This window comes from Chrysoperla carnea, chromosome X, assembly GCF_905475395.1.
Source record: "Chrysoperla carnea chromosome X, inChrCarn1.1, whole genome shotgun sequence".
In the NCBI taxonomy this organism is placed as follows: domain Eukaryota; kingdom Metazoa; phylum Arthropoda; class Insecta; order Neuroptera; family Chrysopidae; genus Chrysoperla; species Chrysoperla carnea.
The window spans coordinates 21,125,821-21,152,859 of NC_058342.1; the positions used below are offsets into that span (position 1 = coordinate 21,125,821).

At 30.2% G+C, this 27,039-nt stretch overlaps 1 protein-coding gene across 2 annotated transcripts; it reads right to left on the bottom strand.

Annotated features, from left to right (window-relative positions):
- Positions 1-1,412: 1,412 nt before the first annotated feature.
- LOC123302204 (nicotinate phosphoribosyltransferase) lies at positions 1,413-27,039 on the bottom strand. 2 transcript variants are annotated; one of them, XM_044885042.1, is made up of 8 exons: positions 26,944-27,039; positions 26,498-26,627; positions 22,380-22,550; positions 21,289-21,499; positions 20,280-20,407; positions 14,217-14,850; positions 2,841-3,516; positions 1,413-1,596 (listed from the first exon to the last, which is right to left on the bottom strand). In XM_044885042.1, exons 2-8 carry the CDS (start codon positions 26,553-26,555, stop codon positions 1,519-1,521), a joined length of 1,956 nt encoding a protein of 651 aa, XP_044740977.1. In that variant the 5' UTR covers positions 26,556-26,627; positions 26,944-27,039; the 3' UTR covers positions 1,413-1,518. The 2 variants fall into 2 exon arrangements, with proteins under 2 accessions (XP_044740977.1, XP_044740978.1); XM_044885043.1 differs by lacking the exon at positions 26,944-27,039 and having other exon boundaries at positions 14,538-14,850.

The following is a 27,039-nucleotide window of genomic DNA, read 5'->3' on the forward strand; positions in this document are numbered from 1 at the left end:
ACAATTATTCTTGACTTCGTATTATGCAAAACTATAATAACACCATTCATTTATTTTATTATTTTTTTAAATATGCTATCATTATTAATATTTCACAATAAATTGTTTTTACTATGAATGATATTATTATTCTAAATCATTTATAAATACTAAATTTGTTTGTACGTGTTCTTTCAAAACATTTCGTATATAAAAAAGGTGTTCTATTTTTGATGTTAGTTTTAAATGTGCCGCCATTTTGATGTTTTGTACAAGAATGTCATGTATTATTATCACGAACCCATATAACAACGGTACGAACCCATATAGTACGGTATAGAACGTGAAACTCCTATACCGTACTATAGGCGCCCGCGGTTGAATTTACGACGCCAATCTGGGCGGAGTCTAATCATCGGTCGTTGCGTACTTTGTACTGCGCAACAGGACGAAGCTTTCTTTCTCTCGAACGAGAGGGTAAGAGATGTTTACACAATTGAAAGTGTTTTCAATCACTTACAAAGTCGTTGCGTACTTTGTGTCCATTTTCTCCAAAACTATATAAAAAATATGTGGATTTTTTTCATGTTAAAGTCAACTAGTGGTTTTATGAAACATTCTAAAAAAGCAAAAAAATATAAAAGTTATTTCTTATAAAAAAATAAACAACTTTTGTTTGAAATATTTTATCTAAACATTCCTTTTTACCCGTGAGGGCGTCTCCAAAATACTTGAAATTTTTGCAAGTATTTTCAGGATTTTTTTTTTGTTTTTTTGGAATGTTTCACAAAACCACTAGTTGAAGTTAACCTGAAAAAAATCAACATACTTTTTTTTTATAGTTCTGGAGAAAATGGACACCAAAGTTTTATTCTAAGTTGCGCCCTCACGGGTAAAGAATGATTCAAATAAAAGTTGTTAATTTTTTTATAAGGAATAACTTTTATATTTAAATTTTTGTATTATCTCTAACGATTTACAAGATGGATACTTTTTCATTTGATTGAATGAGCAAAAAGCAATTCCATTTTAAAATTGGCATATCTCGGTTAATTTTGAAGCTAGAAAGTCGATAGAAAAACGAAAATATGCAGAAATACTTCAGCTGGAATTTTTTTTATCATGCATAGTTTTTTTGTAGCTACCCCCCAAAAATTGGGGATAAGCGGTAAAACCAAACAAACAACTTCAAAGATGCATTAATTTTTTCCTTTTAGATTTTAATTTCATTGTACTATAGAACAAAACATCAAATTGGCAACATATTCAAAAATAACATCTAAAATTGGAATACCCTATAATTTTAGGGGGAGTGATTTAGTGTTTGATATACTTTTGGTGACTATGATAACTATATTTTTGAGTTAGTTTTTTGAGTTTTTATTGTGCATTTGCCATTTATTATATGTATGTGTGTCTTGTATTTTGATTCATTTATTTTTTTTTTTTTACAAATTATTTATTATATTCTTCTTTTTTTTCATAATTTTATTTTGTTGAAATATAAACATATAAACAAAGATTTGATGGATAATCAACTCATGATAATTCTCCAATCGGTGCATTTTCTAACCATAAATCGTGAAGGAAATTGTACTGACAATCACTAACAGCAACCTAAAATAAAAACAGATCACTTTTAGTAAATTTAAAAGTAAACAAGTGAAAACAAACAATTGGCTGAGTTAATTGTTGAAATACCATGTATAGACAGTGTTGATTACTGTGTCACATTACACATACATACATGTTACATATGTATAACTGATATTCCCGTATAATACATACTATATAATTTACGCCCTTACGGGTATACAGTGATGTTTACGAAGAAATATTTCAAACAAAAGTTGTTTATTTTTTTATAAGGAACATTTTTTAAATTTAAACTTTTGTTCTATCTCTAACGGTTTACAAGATGGGACCTATCGGCTTGATATCTCTTTTCGTTTTTGAGTTATCGTGATTAACAGACGGACAGACGACAGACAGACAGACAACCAGAAATAGACTAATTAGGTGATTTTATGAACACCTGTACCAAAATTTTGTTCATAGCATCTATATTTTAAGCGTTACAAACTTGGGACTAAACTTAGCATACCTTGATATATTTCATATACATGGTATAACTAGAGATTTTGCCTCCCCATATTTAATAAGGAGACTTCAGAAATCGTAGTTTCTCCGAACTTCCGATATCAAAATCGATTCTCCAGTAAATAAAGAAATAATTTGTTTAATATTCAGGTAAATTGGAGCAGCTTTTATTTTAAACTAGCTCCGTGCTAACTCGACCCCATTAAAGGTATGGCCAACTCGTGGAAATCAGGGTGGACACAAGGACCGAAAAACATGCAGAAACGTACTTACTCGACCCCATTGAAGGCATGGCCAACTCATGGATCTAAGGGAGGACGCAAGGGGCAAAAAACTCGCAGACCCGTACTAACTCAACCCTATAAGACACAAAATTGGCCACAAAAAATTATTTCTTGACCCCAAAAAGATAATTTTGACCCAAAACCTTTACACTTTTGGATTTGATCCAAAACTTGATTCAAATTATTCGAAACGACGGTTGATAGATTGCGAAAAAATTAAATATTACTTTCTGTTCCCGATTTTAATAAAAATCATGTTCTTAGATAAATTTGACGAAAATCTAGTTCATTTGAACGTACAACCTTTACATTTTAAAATTTGACCCAAAATTGGGTTCGAATAAACCTAATGGATGATTCAATAATAGATGAGATCCAGGTTTCGGATTAAAACATTTTATCTCAAGTTCTTTGTGATATCAAAAATTTTACGCGAAGGAGGGCTCTAAAAATCATGGAAATACATTTGATTGTTACCTTAAACGGTGTCGGATTCAAATTTCGTTTAATATCTGTGCGTAATGTTTTCAACGACATCGTGACACGATCCCGTATTTCAGACAGCGTCGATACCGGTTGTTGAATCTGACCATTCGCCCAATAAACCTTATGCAGCCGTTGTACTTTAGCAGGTATCACATACGCCCGTTTAGATTCCTCAAATGGATGTCGACATAATACACGCACTCCCACTTCTGGGGGTGCTTCAATCGATCGTTGTAACAAATCAATTAGCGCATGCCCACTCGCACTGTATAATCGATATGCATCTTTACGTCCAGGCATAGTGACTTTATCCACATCATGACTAAGTTTAATACGAGGTTGTCCATTAATTTCAACCATTTTGTAAACACATCCCAAAGCTGGTTGCCGTTGACACGTCACTAAATGTGTACCAATACCAAAACAATCGATTTGATGACCTTGTTCGTTGAGGCTTAGAATCGTATCTTCGTTGATATCGTTTGAGGCCATTATAGTTAATTTAGAGAACCATTCGCAATCGAATTGTTCCCCGATTAATTGGAAGTGTTGTCGTGCTATATTTGATAAGTAAGCTAAATCACCACTATCGATACGTATTCCTAGTGCTCGGTAACCAAGTTCATTTAATGCTAATGCTACTGCACAAAAATTTAGTAAACCACTCCTAAAAAAGAAAATTATATTCGAATATTAGAAAAATATTTTAGCCCCTTTAATTTTATTAAGGAGTGAATCGGGAAGAACGCACCAAATCAAATTTTTCGCGTGAGACAGTTCATGAAGACGAGAAATTAAGCTTATCTTTTAGAAAATTTAATCTAGCAAGGGATTTAGCTCATATTTTTGTCTTTAAATCAAATTATCCCTTACAAAATAAATAGAAAAAGACATTCCAGGCAAATTTAATGCACTCAAAATGCCTTTCCTTTCATTTATTTTCGGGGAAGTCTTTTAATTACAAGACACCATTATAATCTGAAGAGGGTCAATTTCAATTAATTGTAGCTGTTTTGTCGGTAAGGCGCAAAATGAAAAAAAAAAAAAAATTAACCGTAATTTTCAACATATCATGTACAGAATGTCCCACTAGAATGTTCGCACACGAAATCATACTTCTTAGCATTTAAGTTCTTAATAGTTTTCAATTCAAAGGCGAAAAATCATTTTTGAAAACAGAGGTGAAACTATAAAAAAAAGCCATATCTATTTCTCAATAATTGTACATGAAATCAATTTCGAATCAACATCGAATCGAACATATTCTAAGACATCCTTAATAATGGCGAGCATAAAAAAAAGTTGAATAATCACATTTAATTTTAGTTTTTGAAGTTTAGTTAGTTCTCCCTGACTCTCCCTGTGTTTTCAATAAATTAAAACGTAAATTATTACTCGTTTTTGTATGATATAAAATAAATAGAGATAGAAGATAAGAAGGATAGACAACATAATATTTATAAAAAATAAATAAATAAACAAAAATTAATACATATTGAAAAAAATAATTTGATTGTATTTATTGAAGGAATTTTACTGTAACGTTGGAATAAATAGAACTGATTCAGGAATTGATTCATTTTATTGAATTATTTATATGTGTATTGCGTTGTTTTGAAACCAAACTATGCACTTTCGATGTAATCCACAGGTCTTCGTCAGAGAATTAAATTATTCAATTTCATTTCGTTACAAAGTTCTGGCCCCGAATAGTTTAAAATTTTTACCTGAAAAGATTGAGAAAGCGAACCCAACCAGTAGCACCAGAAATCGTGGATAGATTAAACCCCTACCAAGAAGATTCTATTTCTTCATGTCAAGAATGTTATTATTGTTAAAATCAATTACGTAAATGTTAAAATAAGGAAAATATAGCCACCTTCGAATTTCGATGTACCATACATGGCCATGCCACTATTTGATAGACGGGGGAAACGTAATTGCTCGGTATGCAAGGCGCCGAAGATTCGATTTCCACTAGTCGAAAGTGTAATGACATTGTAATTGCGTTTCTATCGAATGTATATGCCTTTTATATATGCAACATCATAAATCTTGGTATGTGGTTACGCGTCTTACAAGGTACGTTACTAAGGTACCCAGAAAGATCAGTGACGGATGAACCATGTCAAGGCCCCTAGAGTATTTCAAAATTAGACGGAGCCATTTTAGCCTTCGTAAATTAACTTAGCGTGCTTTTCGTACAAATTATCCTTTTTCTCTTTTAACCTTTCCCCGGTGAACCAAAAAAGACCGCAAAACGAGCATATAGTGATACAGATAAAAGTTGAGTAGATATGATGTATGAGTAGATATTTAAAACCGAGCGCAAAATAAAACGCAACTTGGTGAGGAGACGTAAGAAAAGTCAAAAGGGTAATGAAAATTTATGTATCGTGAGTTCTCTACAGTATTATGAGTACCTCCACAAAGCAACGTCCCAACTTGATTACATAAATAAAAAAATAAAAAACCCAGAAAACCCATATAAATTCACGTCCCCGTCTTCAGAAATTCGTATTCGTAATAGATCGGAAATTGTAATAAAAAAAATGAGGAGAATCTCGCGAGTTAAATCTCTGATGAGGACTTGTTAATTAAGACGAAAGTGTTTACGTTTTAAAATAAATTAAAATCATCAAGTCATAAATTTAAATTGAATTAATTCCTTATATTGAATTGAATCAATTCGTGATTCAAAACTATTGAATTCAAACACCATTTGAAGAAAATTAATAAAATTCTGATTAAAGAAAAATCAACATACATGCATGTACTCAAAAATAAATTAATATACAATTATATTAAATCAAATAAATATGATTGAATTGAATTGATTAATAGAATGAATTTATGATTTAAAATGAGACCCCAATGATTATTATTAAATGAGCAGATATATTAATATTAATTAAAAAGATATATATGTATATATATATATATTAATTAGCCAAAATATTAGCATTAAATATATAAAAAAATACTACAAATTATTTAAATAATAAATCAAAAAATATAAACAACATAATTTAACACAAAAAAAAAGCAATAGAGTCAAAACCGGTTTTAACGCCAAGTGAAATGTACATTTTATCTCTACAAAGTCACCAAGAACTATTTTGATAGTTTTTTCACTAAAAATCATTATTCTGTGAGGAAAAATGAAATCACGACCCTCAAAAGATAAGCTGGAACTCAAAGAGTCCGGTACAAGCTCATACATAATCGGGCTTTAATTTTGAGTCGTATTCACTTTATTTTGAGCCATATAGTGGTTCTTTCACTAAGTATAATATATCTGTGAGAAAAATGAAAGCTAGACCCTCAAAACACCAGCCTGAACTCTAAAGAATCGGATAGAAGCTCCCCAATTCGATTCTTATTTGGTCCAGCTTGCCTTGTGATAATTGGGCTTTAATTTATCTTCGAAGAAGGATGATTTTAGTAAAAAAGCCACCATATGAATCCCTAATAATTTAATTTTGAGTCGTATTCACTTTATTTTGAGTCATCTAGTGGCTTTGACGTCAACTGACTTCAGGTCGGAGATATCGTCAAAGAAAGGCTGGCTCAAGTGAGTCCACTTCCTAGAGGCAAGAGTTGGGCAGTCACAGTGACATGAGACATCCACCTCACTGTGGCAGCTTGTAATAATCATGATACACTGATAGGCCCAGGCGCTCAGCATGACTGCCACCTGCTTTGAAAGAAAGTAGAACGAAAATTTTACAAAATAACGAACAGGGAATATCATAATACTAAATATTACGAAAGCCATTTTTTTTTTTACTTTTCTCACGAAATTCTCAGACATATCTCTGAGAAACACCTAAAACGTTCAAAATAGAGTGAATATGAGACAAAATTAAGTGATTAATACAAATTAATTCGTTGGAAATAAGACTAGGAGAATAAATGAATTAATTAAAATAAATTAAACATTTCTTCATTTATTTATGACTTCCTCAGCAACTTATTATTATAATTCAATTGTTTAATACATATAATAATGTGTTGCTGAAGAAGTCATAAATAAATGACGAAACATTCAATTTATTTAAATTAATTCATTTATTCTCCTAATCCTATTTCTTAGGAATTATTAAGTGAATAATGTTCAAAATAGTAAATTTTGGGTTGTGATACACGACAAATTCTAATGAAGATTGGTCGCAAACACCGATTAACGATATCGCTATAACCGATTTTGACTGTATTAATTAATAATAATTAAAAAAAAAAAATAAACAAGTCAATATCAATCAAGTTTCAATTGATTTTTTTTTTTATAAAAAAGTGAAAAAGTGACTCTTAAAATAAAAAAAAATAATAATTAAAAAAAATAATAATTAAATCTAATAAGCGTAAAAAGAAAAAATAAAAAAATAAATACAAGATTAAGAAATTAAAATAAATAATATAAAAAAATAAAACTTACCACCAACCACTCTTGTCAATATGAGGGGGACATTATATTCAACATTCAAAAAATTCAATATTCATTTGAATTATAATTTTTTTTTTTTATAATTAATTTAAATTTAAAATATAAAATAAATTTTTTTTGTAAACAATTTCTTATAATGCAAATGTCTATTTTTTTAGTGTGTGTCTTTTGTATATTGGTGGTATTATATACTTTTTTTTTCTGGGCAAAGTGTGCCATGTTTGTTTTAACTATTTTTTTTTTTTTTTTTTTTTTTTTGAGTAATTCATATTCATATTCGCACTCGCACACACATTCAGATAAATTTTTTTTTTATAAAGTGTGTCAAGATTTTTATATGGAATGTAATTTTATTATTTTTTTTTGGATACAATCTTTTGAAATCCATATAAAAATAATTATTAATAAATAATAAAAATAAATAAAACTAATATAATATCAATTGTAGTGCGCATGTTCTATTAATCAAGGTGTCCAGCGATAATGTGGACTTGAAAGATTTGTTTAAGAAGAGTCCCGATAACTCGAGATTAATAAATTACTTCAATTTTGAGCGCACCAAAAAAAGTGGTCTGTCTGTCTGTGGCATCGTAGCGCCTAAACGAATGAGCCGATTTAGATTTATTTCGTTTTAAAGGTAACTTGATGAGAAGTGTTCTTAGCTATGTTTCAAGTACGAGTTCAAGCTATGTTTCAAGTCAACTATAAATTGGCGATGGTCCTCTAAATCAGTTCAGTTTGAAGAATACTCTAAAGAAAAACGTAATTTAATAGCGTTTTTAGCTACATTTCAAGTGTGAGTTGAGGGTTCCGTACCCGAAAAATTGAGGAGAGAAAAGGGAGACCGCAAGTTAATAGTGTCGGACTTCATCTCCTTTTATTCATTTTTAGCTTTTTTATTGACATACAGTTGCCTTTTTTCTTGTTAAGGTAAGGGTTCTTTCGCAGTTAAAATTCTAAATGAGAAAATCCCCTTAAGCACCCTTTACTCCTTGTCCTACAGTGACATTTTTCCACATATATCACTTCCGTGTGCACGACGAACGAGCGTAGGCTATTCAACCAATTCTTAAATATAAGAAAATCCGAAATAATTTAAGTAAACTTTTTATCACAAATTGATAGCAAAAGCGAATGGATCTGCTTTAACTAGAAAAAGCGCTCGTGATCACAAGAAAGAACATTCATTGTCAGTAGGTACGGCATGTTTTCTTTCCGTTACGTTATTGTATGCCATTCAAGTTATAATTACGGTCACACTACTACAATAATTCCTTTAAAAAAGAAATTTCTTTCCAGTATATGTCTCGGCTCCAAAAATTACCTATTTTAAGAAGGAAGAAAATCGTTTTTTCCTCATTTTAAAACTTTTCCCTCGCTTTTAGCAGTCAAATTTATCGATTAGGTCAATTTACTGAAAACAGTTCTATAATCAAAATAAAATCGCAGCAAATACTTCAAAATTATAACTCAAACTATCAGAACTTGTCTAAAGTTGTTGAATTTTCTCCAAATTAATTTCTTAACTAACAAATTTTTCACCAATTAGTATCAGACGCTGGACACCCTGTTATTTTTACAAATAAAATAAAAATTTCAATATTTATCAGAGAGAATACAAAATTTACATTCAAACATAAAATGTATTGCCCACAGATGTATATTACAAAATAGACTGATAGTACAGTTACAAGAAATTAGCTGATATCTCCTTGTGGATGTTAGCTGATATCCCCTCACGGGAAAAAAGGGTTGTTTAGGAAAAATATTTCAAATAAAAGTTGTTTATTTTTTTATAAGAAATAACTTTTATATTTAAACTTTTGTTTTCTCTTTAACGGTTTACAAGATGGATACTTTTTCATTTGATTGAAGGAGCAAAAAAAATTTCATTTTAAAATTGGCATGTCTCGGTCAATTTTGAAGCTAGAAAGTCGGAAAAGAAAATTTCCAGAAATACTTCAGCTAGAACTTTTAATTGATGCATAGTATATTGTAATTTGTAAAAAACTGATTAAAACCCTCAACTACTCCCAAAAAAGGGGGGTGAGTACGCCCCTGAGAGGTTGACTTTTTTTACAAAGTGTTTACAACCTAATAAACAACTTCAAAGATGCATTAATTTTTTCTTTATTAGGGTGATATTCTATTGAATTTTATTAGACTAAATGTCAGATACTTCGTTTTTTTGTCAAATGTTGTATTAGACGCAACGGTTGAATATATATGATTCATTTCTCTAGTTGACCTCTAAAATCCCTACAGCCCTAGATATCAGTTAACATTAACGAGCTAGAATTTTTGAGAGTCTGTGGTTTTTTATTATGTATATTCTCGGATAAACAAAATATATTTAAGAGCATTTGTGTTGTATAATTAATAAATTAAAATAAATTAATTAATAAAATAAAATAAATAAGTGATATAGTGAATACGCTCTAAAGATTTAATTATTATAAATAAAAAATATATTTAATATTTTAATAAACGATAATCAATATTTTATTAATATTGAGATGATTTTAATAAAAACTAAATAAAATTGAGTGCATTCATATTAATTAACTACAGAGTACAAACACTGTGAATAATTATAATCAATGTTTAGAGTGATCTCAAACAAAAATACAGTCAAACCTGACTAAGTCAAATCTCAAAAAAAAACTTTAATTAATTAATCGTACAGTACTTTACCTGATGGAAGTCCATAGTAAGTGATAGAAAGTCATTCGAGGTTTGGTAAACTTCATAGAATTCTGAATATGCACTAAAAACCTGGGGTGAGTCACAGAAAAGAAAGAGACACAGAGACAAAAAAAAGTGTTGGTCTCAGACTGGACACTACTCCATGAACCTTGTGCAGTGCAAAACAGATTAGACGCCAGGGCAGAGAGGTCTTCAAAGAAAGTCTGGCTCAAGTGAGCCCACTTCTTCATGGTAAGAACGTGATAGTGACAGAGAAGATGCAACATCGTTGCCTGCTCCCTCACTGTGACAGCTCCTGCAATAATCGTGATGAACTAGTTTGCGCAGTCATTCATCGTGCCTGAAGCACTATACGGTTGTACTCAGAATTACTATATCTGTCTGGTGGAAGCGCAAGTGCGTTCCTCCCTTCATCTAAGATTCGCAAACGGAACTACCAGAAGTCTATTAAAGCTCGTCTGATAACAATTACCTGGAATGTCTTCCGGTATCCATATACATTCATTTGTCCTTCAATTTATTTAAGGCCGTTCGGTAGTCCTGTGCTATTTTTGAGGTTAGTTGGAGCGAGTTTAAGTCGGTGTCATCACTTCCGCTTGATACACCCTACAATGATCCGGTAATCGGAATAATAGTCGTAAATCTAGATTTCTCAGAGCAAATCCCACCACCTACCTTCCTCTCTAACATAAATCCATCGGTATAAAATACCATACCCATTCCTGTGGGAAGTTAGAACTTTCGTGGAAGCTTTCGTGATTTTATCGCTTATATTTGTCACGTTCGTCGTTCGATTTTTCGCATACTGTATTAACAAAATTGAAAGAAAAACGGAAAGGGGGAACGAAATGAAAGTTTCTAAGATGTACTCTAGAGGCGTTCATTGCAGTGAATAGGGGCGTTACGGCTTAGGAAAGATAAGTCACTACTTGGAGAATCATGTAACCTAAGGGACCTAGTTTGACCTATCGTATTTGCATTTGTTTGTTGACCTATCGTACCTGTCCTGAAGGCTTTCGAAAAATTTCCAACCCTACTTCCACTACTTCAACTCGTATTAGTATAAATCCCGGCCTCGGTCCTCCGTTAAAACAGATTTCTTATTTTATTCATATTTGATTTAATCAAGTTTGATTGTATTTATTTATATAATTGACTAAATTACTAAAATAATTCATAAATTACTAACTACTAATCTATTAAAACATTAATTAAAATGTGTTTCAAACATTATAAAAATCATTAGTGTATATATTTTTAATAAAATGATTTGAACGTCCTAAATGATTGATTGATTAATAAATTAATTAATTGATTGATTAAATGATTGAATGAATTATATTAATGAATGAGTTTTAATTATTAATAAATAATAATATAATTAAATAATATAAAAATTATATTATGAAAATTAATTAAGTGATCATTAATATCAATATTAATTCAATGAATGAAATGATTAATTAATTTTATTAAATGATTATGATGAATATTATTATTGATATTAATAAAAATATGTGTTGTTTTTAAAAAAATACAAAAAAATAAAAAATTTTAAGTAGTACAAATTAGTACAAAATTACAAAATAAAAAATTTTAAAAAAATGTGATTAGATTGATTTTTTTTTTTAATTGATTTATCAAATATATTGATTTATTAATATTAATTATGTTGTGAAGTGCGATTTAAGAATATAAAAATTATTCATTTTGTATATTTATATATAATATATTGAGTGGTCCTAAACAATCGTTTATCAAGATACGACTTTTTGTGGAATTATAGTCTTTTTAAACATTTCCTAGATGTAGATATAGCTAATAAAGGCATTGATCTTTGGATTATTAGGAACCGACAGCAAAAGACGTTGTTAGTGAAGGTACGAAAGCTAAAACTAGCAATCTTCATAGCCTTTTAGACTTTATTCGACTTCATTTCTTAGATCACTTGGAGAAAATAAAAGATAGAAAATAAACTCAATCTAGGATTTCTCCGAATTAAAAAAGGTTTTGTGGAATTATAGTCTTTTTAGACACTTGCTAGATGTAGATATAGCTGATAAAGGCATTAATCTTTGGACTATTAAGAGCCTACAGCAAAAGACGTTGTTAGTGAAGGTACGAAAGCTAACACTAACAATTTTCATAGCCTTTATTCGACTTCTTTTCTTAGATTTCTTGGAGAAAATAAAAGGTAGAAAATAAACTCAATCTAGAATTTCTCCGAATTAAAAAAGGTTTTGTGGAATTATAGTCTTTTTAGACACTTGCTAGATGTAGATATAGCTAATAAAGGCATTAATCTTTGGACTATTAGCAACCGACAGCAAAAGACGTTGTTAGTGAAGGTACGAAAGCTAACATTTACAATCTTTATAACCTTTTAGTCTTTATTCGACTTCATTTGTTAAATTAATTGGAGAAAATAAACTCATTTTAAGATTTCTCCGAATTTAAAAAGGATTTGTGGAATTATAGTCTTTTTAGACATTTGCTATAGGTAGATATAGCTGATCAAGGCATTAATCTTTGGACTATTAAGAACCGATAGCAAAAGACGTTGTTAGTGAAGGTACGAAATCTGACACTTGCAATTTGGATAACCTTTTAGTCTTTATTCGGCTTCATTTCTTAGATTACTTACAGAATTTAAATCATTTTTTATATTATATTCATATATACAAACTTTTTCCCCTATTTTGGTGAGTATTAATTAATCTCAACGATTAACTTTTTTTTTAATCACGTCCTATAGATAGACGGTTGTCTTGGACCACTCTGTAAGTATATTATATATTTTAATTTATTTCAAAAAACAAATATTAAATAATGGAAATTCTATGATTCGTATAACGCCCACAATGACCTCTTGTACAATTCAACAAAATAAAAATACAATTTTTTCGAGATCTCACTTATTTTACAAAATATTAAAGTAAAAGGTAGTAAAGTTAAGAAAAAGGCAAAGTTAAGATTTATCGAATAGGGAAACAATTTCCTGACTTATTTTGCAAAATATTGTTTGAAAATAAACATTTTTGGGTTTAAGTTTTATTTAACAAAAATTTACACGTTGATAAGTAAAAGGTGATACAGTTAAGGGAAAGACAAAGTTAAGATCAAGTCGAGCAAGCAAACAATTTCCTGTTTGAAGAATTCATAATCCAAATCCAAATTCTGTGGTTCTTGAAGCAAGAATTTCGCGCAGTATCGAATCAAAAACTTTCCTGTGACAATGTTATATCGATAATTGGAATTTTCGCTAAAGGGGTGTCACAGAAAGGTTATGGCGACTATGCCTCATTAAACCACGCTCGCTGGATCTGTACCTCAATCGAGTGATCGGTTTTGCCTCGTATTTATCTACATTGATCTCACATGCCATATGCCATATGGAAAAATGGAAAAACATAATCTCCATTCATATTTGTTCTACCTTAGAAGTGAATGGAACGCGGAAAAATTAATGTCTCAAACATTTAACCCATATATCTTGAAAGAAATACCAATAGAAAAATTTTGGGCATTTTGTGTGGGCTACTTATAAGCAAATCTTCTATCGAAAGTAGTCCTGACTAGAAAAGTATAATCCTAAATAATATATAATACTAAAAACACAGGAGTAGCCTCTCTTTAATTTACCGCATCAAAGAAGGGCTACGACAAGCCCATTTTGATTACACGGAATGCGACAGGTTAAACTGTGTATAGCCACAGCTAGGCCATTAGACTGTGTTCGCCTGAAACTCACTAGGGCACAGTCGAAATGGGTGGGGAACTCTTGACAAGACCTGTATGGAGGACGATAAACCTCCATACATGGTCTGAAACCTTGGATCCATAATGGAAAATGTGGCATTTCTAAGTAGCGTCTGATCTCAACAGAATCCCATGGCATCATCTACTTAAAATAGCATCTCTTACCCCGAAATGTCTTGCCTTCGGGTGGCGGGTTGTTCTTCAAAGAGGGCATCGAGGACTCCTTGGTTTAGGTGCTAGGGACCTATTTGTGGTAACCCTCTTAACAAGTCCATGTTTGAGTGAAAAAATTTTGAAATTCTCTCAAAAACTAAGTGAGATAACGAAAAATTTTACTGTTAGTTTTGATGGTATTTTGTGGAATTGTAAGGCGCCGTACGAACCGTAACCTAATTTGAATAATAATAATAATAAAAGATAATAATTGTGAATAATCATTCATATGAATACAATACCTCCAACAAGGCTCTGATGATAAATAAGTAGGACGATTAATATGATCCTCACTACGTATATTTATACATTTATAACAAGTCGATGAAATCGATGTAGATCTATTTCTATTATTTCTATTTACATTATTTGTCGTTGTTTTCAATTGTTTTACTCCACGATGATGCTGTTGCTCATATTGTTCATGTTCCCCAGTATCTTTATGATTCGACGACGATGACGACGCGACTGACGTGGGGGACGTAGTATTTGAATTAAGAGTGATTGGTGGTTGTTTGTTATTATTTATCGCGTGTTTATCACAAAGCATACTTGTATGATACCTCTTTACGTCATATGTGTCCACTAAGGCCATAAAACCATCTGGGAAAGCGATGGCAAATGATATAAGTGCGGCTAATTCACCATCCGATACTTCGGTGCCAACCACTTGAAATATTGGTATTAATTTGTTACGCCACGTTAATGACAATTCGAGGAGATTATGTGTGACACCGGTTGTTTTGTGAGCGAGTTCTGTTGTTTGTAATTCGGTGAAACCAGAAAATGATGTGATATATGAATGTGCTTGTGTTCCACCAACGGGTATATTGAATAATTTACCAGCTAATACGTTGCTAGTGCCATCGAAACCGCCTGAAAAATCAAAATTACTCATTTCAATTTATTACGGAATTATTCAAAAAATTTTAGATATTCTAATAGTAAAGGCGCTGAGTTGGTTTCGTTACATTTACCGGTGCTACTGAACAAGTAATGTATTTCGACGTATTTTGATCCGCTGAATCCGAATTTTCAACTTGCTCATCGCTCAGAGTGGGACGATAAGCGTTCGTTTCGGCATTTTTCAAATAAACATCCGTATAATAGTAAAGCAAAACTAAAACTTGAGGCTCAAAATAAGTTAAGTGTGGAATTGGCGGGTAGAATAATAACAAGTAGACAAACAAACAAAACGATGCATATAAAATTCACACTCGCTGTCTCAATGATAAGGGTATCTTTAACGATAAAATCGAAAAAACGAATCCCAGATATAGAGGTTTGCTTCGTCCCACTAACAGAGGTAATTTAGTGCGAAAGTGTTGGAATCACAGCATGGGTTCCAGTTATGAAGTTTTCTCACTTGTAATACGAAAATTCCATTGTAATACAAAAATTGATCCAGAAAATTCGGGAAAAAGTCGAAATTTAATTATTGGATAGAATTTAGAGTGACAAATTACGATGTGGAATAATCATGCCTACAGGAAACTGTCTTTAATGTGGTTCTTTAAGTTGAAACCATTGACTTTTCAGGACAAATCATAAAGAAAATAAGTAAATTTACTGACAGAATATCAACTTGAAGGAAGCAAGCAAGTTTCTTGATGATTGACTTGAATGCAGTTCGTTAAACAGTCACCATCGGGTGTAATTATAGGGTGGCAGGGCTGGCAAATGCCATAGGACCTCCGGCCTCAGGTATAGACAAAATAAAATACTCAGGTGCAGTATCTGAGTATTTTATTTTACTTGAAAAGTACAATTTTTATTTTTTTAAGTATCTGCTTAAAATCCATTAATCCACCAGCACTCACGTTATGAGCATTTGGCTCACGCTTGATTTAAAACATAAATAACTTTTATTTTTCAAATGGTACATGTGGTTGAAATTTTTTCTATCTTCATATAATTTTATCTATTTTCGAATTATGAATTTTCCAGACATATCTGAATCATTTGCCAGGGAAATTCTCAGTTTTCGGTCCACTTTCAGAGACGAAATAGAAAAGTCTTCGTGTATTAGAGATCTTGCTGATTTATTATTAGTTACAATTCCTGTGACTACAGCTAGTGCTGAATGATCAGTTTCAAAACTAAAATTAATAAAAACTTATCAAAGAAACTCTATAGGACAAGACAGTTTATCTAACTTGGCTATTCTGTCTATTGAAAATTCTATAGCCCGATCTTTAAACTTTGATGATGTTATAGACACTTTTGCGGAACAGAAAGCTCGAAGAAAAGATTTTTCTTAGTAAATATTTTATTGAAATTAAATTGTTCTTTCATTGTAAATGAAATTGAAGTACAACGTGACGATTTTTACTGATAGGGTCCAATCAAAAGAATTTGCTTCGAGCTCCAGATGGTATAGTTACGCCACTGGTCACCATTAAACTTGAATAAAAAAACTCTAGGCTAGGCCATGACCTTCTCAGGAAGAACCAAATGAAGAATCATAGCATCGCAATGCATTAAAACCCCCTCTCCTTCTCTGCGACACTACGTCAAAAGAAATAATGAAGTGAGCGTGTTCAGAAACACTTGAGGTATTTATTATCATGTAAATTGTTATTAAAAAAGTAAAGCTTATGGGCTGATAGCTCCGTGTATTACACAGAGCAAAGCACACTATTTCAAAACTAATATTAGATAAATAAATAAATAAATTTTTAACATATTGCAGTCAAAATGATGTTTGTTAAGAAATGTGAATCGATCGATACCCTATCCCTTGGTATCTGGGTAGGTAGCATTTGGGGGTTTGGTATGTGCTTATGTTCAAGTTCAAAACTAACTATAACACAAAAACTTTTTTGTGAATTTTCTTTTAGAAGGTAATCAAACTATTGTTTTGACACTCATCCGCACCGAATTTCAACATAGAAATTTTTTCGCAGAATAGAATTATCAACAAATTTGACGTAATTTTAGGCCTGCAAACGCGGATTATCCATATCGCAAAATAGGCACTTGCCTACAGACGAGAGGCTACAAAAGGACGCGCGCGCATGAAATTTATTAAACAAATATAAACGTATTTGTGATTTCGAATCAAATTTTTTTTGGACAAAAATGGAAAGATCAAGAGGTTTGTGGTGGAATTGATAGTGATGGCGCCTTCAGCCCAAGGCATGGCCATATAGAAAAACGATTTTTTGATTAATGTCTTCATCTATGTTCTTATTTAACAACGCACAGTATTTATACCAAATTTCCGGACAAAAGTCAGAAAATTCAACTCTTTCGTTTTGCATAGAAAGTTGTTCTTTGGTGTAGTTAGATAACCACTCCATCACAAACAGGTTACTTGAGTTACCCTAACCTCGCCCCCCGACTGTTTTGTAACCCTCAATTTACCTGCTCTTACCTATGTATGTTATTATTGCTGTTACTCTCGATTTACCGTGTCATTCAATTTACGTTTACTGTGTTTGCTAGTGCAATTATGGAAGGATTTTTTTTTCTATTGAAGACGAAGGTTTGTGCTTTATTTATTAGTATTTAATGTTAATGTTTCTATTAATATAATTAAATATTTGTGATTCTTATTTGCTCTTAAAAAAGGTATATTTTTCACTAAATTTATCAAGCTCAAAGCTTTTTGTTAATGTGCCCCTTTTTTCCCGGTAAAATTTTTTGTAACAAAACAAAGTTAAAGTATTGTATAACATGTTTATGAAAAAATCTTGCACTAACTTGCGCCTTTTCTTTTAAGACTAAGATAAGGATAGAGATTAAGATAGCTTAAGTCAAAAGTCAAAAAAAGCAGCAAGCAGTTTTCCAGTGAAAATTTGTAACTTATAATTTGAAATTCACCTTACGTGTAAACAAAAGGATGAGGAAACGAGGCGGTTATACGATTCTTCTATCTATCTCAGTTTCTCTAATAGTAATGAGGTAGAAAAAAAATGTTGCTGTCTGTCTTACTCGTATTTTAGGTTGACACTGGTTATGTTGTCACTGTCTTACTCGTATTTTAAACAAAGAGTCCGGAGGACTTCTGTAAGCCACGTTTGCCCATGCCTGATCTAAATAATCTTTTGAATAAATTTAGTGCATAAAAATCCCTTCATTGTATTTGGTCCGGAAATTTGATATAAATACTCCACTGTGCAACGATAACTCGAGTCGGAGAATAAATTTAAAAGTAACATCCACAATGGAATATAAGATACTTTGCCAAATTTTTCAATATCCTTAATTCAAAATTCAATTCGTTTACGCAGTTCTTACGCTACGGGGGGATTTTCTTTTTATATATATTAATATAAAATCGTAAACTATACAGTATAGTGAAATAACAATTTATTGTATGAATGGTGTCTGGTACCATCTAACACCAAATAACACCCTATCTAAACACAATTTATTTATTATCTGAGCTTTCATATATATTTTTATATAAATGGATGAAGTGAGGTGGCAGGGGAGCTTTAATGTAATATACTTTAATATATTATTAAAAATTAGAATCATTAAAGATAACACAATCATGTCAATTGTTGTATTATGAAAATTCTTTTTTATAAAACAGGGTGGCTCTCTCCGCCTGTATTTCAATCAAAATAGGTTTATAACAACGTAAATGAGAAGATCTTGGCCGAATTTCTATATAAACACATAGATGTATGTGTCGTTTATAACAACATCGGATATAACGATACACAGTGAAGTATTTATAACAAATTTCCGGAAATGATTCAAAAGTACCTTTTATTTGGCAAAAATAAAAATTTTTTTAGTTATATTCGTCTTCAAACCCAATTATTTCAATTTTTTTTAAATTTTTTTGCTTCTGAGCCATTTTTTTTCTTATCTATGCTTATTTTTGTTTCCACCTAAGGTGATTTTGGAATTATAGAGTACAAATTTTCACTAGAAAACTGCTTGCTCCTTTTTTTGACTTTTGACTTCTAAGCTATTTTAATCTGTATTCTTATCTTAGTCTTAAAAGAAAACGCGCAAGTTCGCGCAAGATTTTTTTACTGTTTACTGTTTTTATTACTGTTTACTCGTAAGGGAGCACCTAGGACAAAATTTTGGTGTCCATTTTATCCAAAACTATAAAAGATAGGGAGTTGAAAATTTGCAGGTAGCTTCAATTAATGGTCTTGTGAAACATTCTAGAAGAACGAAAAAAATTCTAGAAAATTCGAAATTTTGGAAGATGGTTTTTTTTTTCATTTGATTGAACGTGCAAAAGAAATTTAGAAAATACGTTCAAAAAACTGATATTTCCATATAATACATACTATAAAATTTACGCCTACTTTGCACTCTCACGGGTAAGCAGTGATGTTTACGAAAAAGTGTTTCAAACAAAAGTTTGTTTTTTTTTTTTTATAAAGAACATTTTTTACATTTAAACTTTTATTCAATCTCTAACGGTTTACAAAATGGGTCCTACGAATCCAAGACCCAATTGATCTATGTTGCCCATTTACGTACTCGACCTCACTTTTTATATCCTGAACACGCTGTAAAAATTTCATCTTGATAACACTCTTCGTTTTTGAGTTATCGTGTTAACAGGCAGACGTACAGACAATCGAAAATGGACTAATTAAGTGATTTTATAAATACCTATACCAAAATTTTGTTCCTTGCATCAATATTTTTAAGAGTTACAAACTTGGGACTAAACTCAATATACTATGATATATTTTATATTTACAGTGTATAAAAACGAAAATGTGCCCAATTAAATCAGCCCGAAGTTTTTTTATTTGATGCATAGTTTTTTTTTTTTTTTTTTTTTTTTTGTAATTTGGCATTTATTAAATTTCCTCCCTGCTCATACCCCTGGAAGGACGTGGGACAACTAAATTTTGGTAGGACTCGGCAGATCTTCATTTCTAGTGCCAAGATAAAGTTAATTAACAAAGTTTCCACCAAACTGTCATATTTAATCTTACTTTACCTGTACTAAAGGTTCAAAATAGTTTTATGATATTGTTTTGTTTGTGCTAAAAATGTTCTGATATTTCCAGGTTTCCAAGTCAATCGCTATTCTACAGTAATGTCGTGCAGCGATTTCAAACAATTTTAATAGTCGTATAACCTTAATGTATTAATAGTTGAGACAAATCGATGAAAAGCTCATGTAAAATCATAAATCTCTATCACTTTTATCATAGTATAGGCAATTTACAATACTACTGAACTCAATATATTGCCTATATAAACAAAACGAAGGTCATGATTAAATAAAAGAGTAAAAATAAATTTTTAAAGCCCCTGGGTGTTAAATCACGGCTAATTTCAAATAAAATATTAAATAAAAAAAGAAATCTTACCTATATATGAATATTTAGATGCTGATAGACCTCCATCAGGACCTTGCGCTCTCCTTAAACCAAATTCTAATAATCGTAAATGTTGGCCACTGGCTAATCTATAACGAGCTGCATTTGTAGCAACTAAACTAAATTTCAAAATAAATAATTATAAATAATTGATCAACATAAATAATTGCTGATTATAATATACTCTGTTCACAGAGAGAACGATCTTACTTATATGTATAAAATAAATCAAATCAATAAATCTAATTAAATTAAAACAATCATAAATTTAAATAAGTTTAAATGGGTCCTACGGACCCAAGAGCTTGACTTATGTTGCCCATTTACGATCTCAACCCACTTTTTACGGCCTAAGCACGCTATAAAAATTTCAGCTCGATATCTCTTTTCGATTCTAAGTTATCGTAATCACGATGGACAGACATACGGACACAACCAGGAATGGACTTTTTAGGTGATTTTATGAACACTTATACCAAAATTTTGTTTGTTGCATCAATATTTTTAAGCGTTACAAACTTGGGGCTAAACTTAATATACCTTGATATATTTCATATATACATGGTATTAACAAGATAGAAAATTTAATTATCTACAATAAAGGTTATAACCATTTTTGGCCTAAAGTGCACGATTACGAAAATATACGCCGAAACGGTTTTTCTTAAAATAGCAGCACTTTTGAGCGCCAAATTTTTAAGGCTTTTGTGTATTTACATTCAGTACATGATATTGAATCTATTAAAAAAAAAAAACTAACTCCTGTAATTTAATGCAAGAAAAAATTATCTATTATCTATTAATAGTAAAAAATAGCCATTGGACATTATGAGACCCATGTCAACCTTGTTCGTTGGATATTGTAAAACCAATTTTGGAAAAAGTGTGTAAGTGAATGTGTTTGAATATGGCCAAAAAATAAAGTGGTCTGATTGAATTAATTTTTAAGATCGATCTCTTCATGAACAGAGTATAGATAAATAGATAGTAAATAATTTACCTAGCATAATTGACTAAATTTAATAAAGTTGTTTCTAATAATTGTACTATAATTAATGGACCTTCAACCCTAAGTAAAGGCACACGTGGAAAGACGACAGAACCTTCATCAATTGCATATACGGTCACATCTTTTGCCGTTAATTGTCGTAAAAATACAAAAAATTCTGGATTGATTTTATTACTTAATGTTCGTTTTAAATATTCAATATCTAAAAATAAGACAATAAGAAGTGTATCTTAAATTACAGTCAAACCTGGCTAAGTAGAATGGGAATGAGTAAATTATTTTTTATCACTTCAAGAGAAGAATTCTCACTAAGCGGACAGAAAATTCAAGTTGAACGTTTAAAAACTCTTAATTAAACAAAGAGGAAGATATTTTAAAAGTGACGTCATTTTTTAGTATAAACATAGCTATAAAACTCTTGTTTTGTAAGAAAGAGACGAGCAACAATCTGCCCCCAAGAGGCATATCATTACATTAACTTAACCTACATACCCACTTTGAATTTCTTAGTTCAATTTGAAGACTTTGTACAGACGTTCATGACCATAAAAATGTCGATAAAGCGGTTTTTCCTCTGAGAATCCCCTTCAAGTTGCTGAAATGAGTCCCAACTTTATAACATCTACCCACCTACTAACTAACCCCACATATCGAAGCTCATTTGAAAAAGGGCCGCTGAGAATATCGAACCTCCAAAACCAAACAACCCTTGGCCGGTTGGCTTTCTATACAATACATAAGTCTATATTTTCGGGGAAGGGAAAAGAAAGGGTGGCGTCAGGATCAACAAATCATCGCGGGGGAAAATATATGTGTATATATATTAGACATCTCTAAAATCATATAAATTGTGTTCTTGGGATTATAAACGAGTTTTTAATGTAACCATCCCTCCAGATTGACCTTCGATACAGTACGTAAGTCTATATTTTCGGGGGAAATATGACAAAAAATGACGAATGACGATATTTTCAGATGACTTCCAAAAAAACATAGAGTTCTATTTAACAAGGTTTAACTGTATTCGAAAAAAATATTCAGATTACAAATTGAAAAATATTTAGGAATGAAGTACAACTTACCACTGTCGTTATAATGAAAATTTTTTAAAAATTTCATACATTCAGCCAGACCAGCGAATATTGTGAATTCACCCTGAAATGGATTCTTCCGAAAGAATAAATCGAATACTGCATGATCATTGATTTTTCCACTCATCCAATATCCATAGGCCATCGTTATTTGATACATATCTGCATTGAGTAATCATGATTTTCAAGGTATTTCGATTTTTTTTTTTTTTTTTTTGCATACTCATTTTAATTTTTATCAACAGCAAACAACTTTTGATTATTTTGTTTTAAATTATTAATTTTGATTTCAATATTTATTAAAATACTGAGCGATTATAAAATATTGATTGTTACTAGACCGAGTAAAAGACTCGCACAAATTAAATGTAATCTACATTTCGGTCAAATTTTTTCAAATTTTGAGAAATGATAGTTTAAATCATTCTGAAAAAAAGTTCCCACGATCACAAGTCATGAAAATGACAGAATTTCAAGTTATCGCTAAATTAAAGTTGGAAAATGTACTCATTTGTATAAAAAAATTATTGTAATTTAATTAAAAATCATGTACGTATATATGTAACTGAAAATAATGATCTTAACACTTCATATTATTGATCCATTGAACATTTAACACTGCTTCTTCTTTGAATTTCGTAACATATTCTTCAAAAAAAAAAAATAATTAAAAAACAACACACTTAAATTAAAAAACACACGTATGCATATAGTTATACACATCTGTATATGTATTTGCCTATACACTCATAGTCATATATTACACCAATAAGTACATTTTCCAACTTAAATTTAGCTATAACATGAAATCCTGTCATTTTTATGACTTGTGACCATGGGAACTTTTCTTTAGAATGACTTAAACTATCATTTGCCAAAATTTGAAAAAGTTTGACCGAAATGCAGATTACATCTAATTTGTGCGAGATCCACTAGTTATTTTTTATTTGTGGATTTTCATTAAATTCTGAAATGAGCACTTTTTCAACGTAATTGTTGTACGTTTTTAATTTTTAAATAGAATTTTCGGGATCTGTACTATCACAGCACTTGGCAAAAATATATACAGGCTGTTCTTCAACTCGGCAGCACTCGCGTCAATCGTTCGGTAATCAACTAAATAACTGTCGTAAAATATTTTTGCTTCGTAAAGCCCTTCTTATGTATAAAGTAATTTGGCTGTTTAAGTAAGTACGGTGAAAATTCATTTTTTCGAGAAACTTTTAAAGTGACGACATTTGTTTTTTTTTTTTCATGAATGAATTAAGTTTTACAAAGAAATTGTAATGGATAATATTTTGAAATATTATTTTTTTATCAATAAAAAATAAATTCGTAATAGGTAGGTTATGCTGTCACCAGTGTCACCGGTAGCGGCATGGCTTGGGTGAGAGGGGCAGCGATCCTACTTGATCGGAAGATCATTATAATCATGGCGAGCTCAATCACTTAACTAATCAAATTGACGTATAAATTTCATCTTTTACGATATTTTTAAAGCATTAAAAAACATTTACGTGATACAAATATTATTTTTATTCATAACTTAGATTTAAATTCAACGAATATAAATTAGTTGGCAACTTAATAAGTTACGTGACAGCCGAACTACTTTAACAAAATCGCGTCAAAAGAATTATTTTAATACTTTGCTTATAATAATTTTTTTAAGTTAAGTAAAAATTGGACGGTTTTAAAGATGAGTCCTAAGAATCCAAGACCCACTTGACCTATGTGGCTCATTTACGATCTTAGTCTTTTTACGTCTTGAGCACGATATAAAAATTTCACCTGGATATCTCATATCGTTTTTGAGTTATCGTGTCCACAGACAGACGGACAGACAACCGTAAATGGACTAATTAGATGATTTTATGAACACCTATACCAAAATTTTGTTGGTAGCATCAATATTTTTAACCGTTACAAACTTGGGACTAAACTTAGTACACCTTGATATATATTACACATATGCAGGGTATAAAAACGATGTTCATAGCAACTAATCAAATTATTATCAATTTTATAACTATGAATTATTTCTAATCACTCTTCCTAATCAATTTAAATAATATTTTATCATGTTACGGATCAATAAATTTGATCTTATTAAAAATACAAAAAAACTATTTTATCTTAAACAAACATTAGAAAATTTTTAATAAAATTAAATTTCATCAAAACATGTCAACTATATTCTTAGAAATAAACAATTTCATTAAACGTTTTGTGAAAAGTGAATTACGAGAAAATTATCTTTTTTTAACGGAAAATTTAACAGGTGAAAATTAACTCATTCTCCTACGTTTCGATTTTTATTCAAGCCTTCCTCAGATACTTAGTTATATAGCTTGCATAGTCAATATATTATTATTACTCAGAGCCTGAAGAAGTCTAAAATAAAACTCGAAACGTATCAAATGAGGAAATAACTTATATTAAGGTGGTTAGGGTAATAAAACAATCTTTTATATGTAATACAAAAAACATTAAACCAATTCTGACGTTACGTTTGCGAGATAACGCAATAAAGAAAATACACCGAAATTTTTAACAATCATAAATAACTTTGGAAAAAGACTAAACGGATAAAACTCGATTCTGGGAAAATTATGTTGTTTAGCAAAACTTTAATATTAATGGTATATTGATGTTAAAAATTTAACGATTTTTAGTTAAAAATTCAAAAATTTTTGATAAATTTCTGTCAGTATTCATTATTCAAAAATTTTTTTTTCATTAAATTAATACAACGTTTCGTCAATATTTAAGACTTCTTCAGAGTTTTTTGTATAAAAATTTTTATCTTAAGGATGTACGAGCACCAAGACAATTTTAAATAAAAAGCTTGATTTTTTTATATGAAGTTCGGCTAAGTCTAAATCAATTCTGAAAATTTTAAGGAGGTTTGCTCGATTATTTAAGTTAATACATGGCTTCAAAAGTAGGCATATTTAACATTGATCTTATGGGAAAACGGTAAATGGATGATATGTTATCATAGATTTCTCCAAAACTAGTCGACGAATATTAAAAAAAAAGACAATGTAAATTAAAGTTAAAACCTTAGTAAATTATTGGAAAACAAAATACGTTGTGCCCGATTAATTAAGGATGTATGTGTCAATTATGTTGTAACTTGACAATATTAGACGAAAAGTAAGAATACAATTTTTCGATATCTGGAATAATTTGCAAAATATCGAATATTGAAAATTTTGTTTAATTATTTATCTTTCGATATTTATAAAACCAAGGCAAATATCTTAAAATTATATTCTTATTTTTCGTCTAAATTCATCATCAAAGTTGAAAATAAAGTACAAATAATTTCAACCCTAAATCTAAATTGTCTTGGTGCTCGTACTACCTTAAGGATGTATGAGCATGGTAGTGGGGGCACAAATTTAAAAATAGATATTTTCAATTTTAATGATAAATTTATATTATTACTTGACGATGAGACGAAAAGTAAGAATAAAATTTTTCGATATCTGGCTTAATTTTCAAAATATCGAAAATTGAAAATTTTGTTTAATTATTTAGCTTTCGATATTTCGAAAACCAAGACACATATCGAAAAATTTTATTCTTATTTTTCGTCTACATTCATGTAGTTATAACAAAATTCATCATCAAAGTTGAAAATAAGATAAAAATAATTTCAACCCTTAATCTGCCCTGCTCTTACATCCCTTATATGGACGGTGACACTTAGTTGTTTTCTTTTCTAATTCATTGCTAATATGTTTACTTTCTATTAAAAAGTTTTTTTTAAATTTGTTTTCATTCATTCCAAATGAAAATTATCAAAAACTTCCAAAATATGTCGTTTTTTGAGATTCCTCCATAAGAGCCAATGTATTTTATATCGATTTTTAATGACTTTTTTCTTAAAAATTTGCACGGATACCTAAGCTGAAATTTTAACCACATATTCTTTGAGTAAAAGACTACCTACAAACAAATGGAATCAATTTATTTACCCAAAAAAATAATTGAATTTGTATTATGGACACACATGTCAATAAACATCGAAATTTAAAAATTTGTATACAAAGCGCGGGAAAGTGGTGAAAATATTATTTAAGAAAAAAAAAATTAATTACCTGTAAGTAATGGTTGAACAACCCCATTATGTATTCGATTTTCATTTACATTATCCATTTTTCTTATCTTTCGATTTTCTTTTGTATTGGAATCCAAAGAAACTTAACACTTTTCAATATACAAGAGTACCTAAATTATTTTTTTTTAAATTAATATTAAATGCAATCAATTGTTGAATTAAATCAACTCACTAAATTTTAAAAAAACATTTTTTTTTTTTAAATATTTTTGTTTCTGTTAACAACAGTTAAGATAAAACTTAAGAAAAAATCTCGATAAATAAACAATAAATTATTACTATCAAGAGTGTATTATAAAAACTTGTGACTTAAAGTGATTCAATGTTCTTGATAAGAAGTTACAAAATAGACGTAATATTAAAATAAAAATATTCACGACTAGAGGAATGACGTGTATGTTAATATAGTTTGATGTTACGACTTACAATTGATGATTATTAATGATTGTCAATTTTCAAATACAATTTCTTTTATAAAATAGTCAACACTATGAAAATTTTTACTACATATTAATATGCGAT

Bases quoted from the DNA above. Each gene is read 5' to 3' on its own strand.
- LOC123302204 (XM_044885042.1), bottom strand. From the start codon at position 26,555: ATGGATAATGTAAATGAAAATCGAATACATAATGGGGTTGTTCAACCA. The intron at 22,551-26,497 runs GTAATTAATTTT...TACTCAATGCAG, and splicing joins TGTTCAACCATTACTTACAG to ATATGTATCAAATAACGATG. The intron at 1,597-2,840 runs GTAACAATCAAA...TTTTTATTTTAG, and splicing joins TGAATCCGACACCGTTTAAG to GTTGCTGTTAGTGATTGTCA.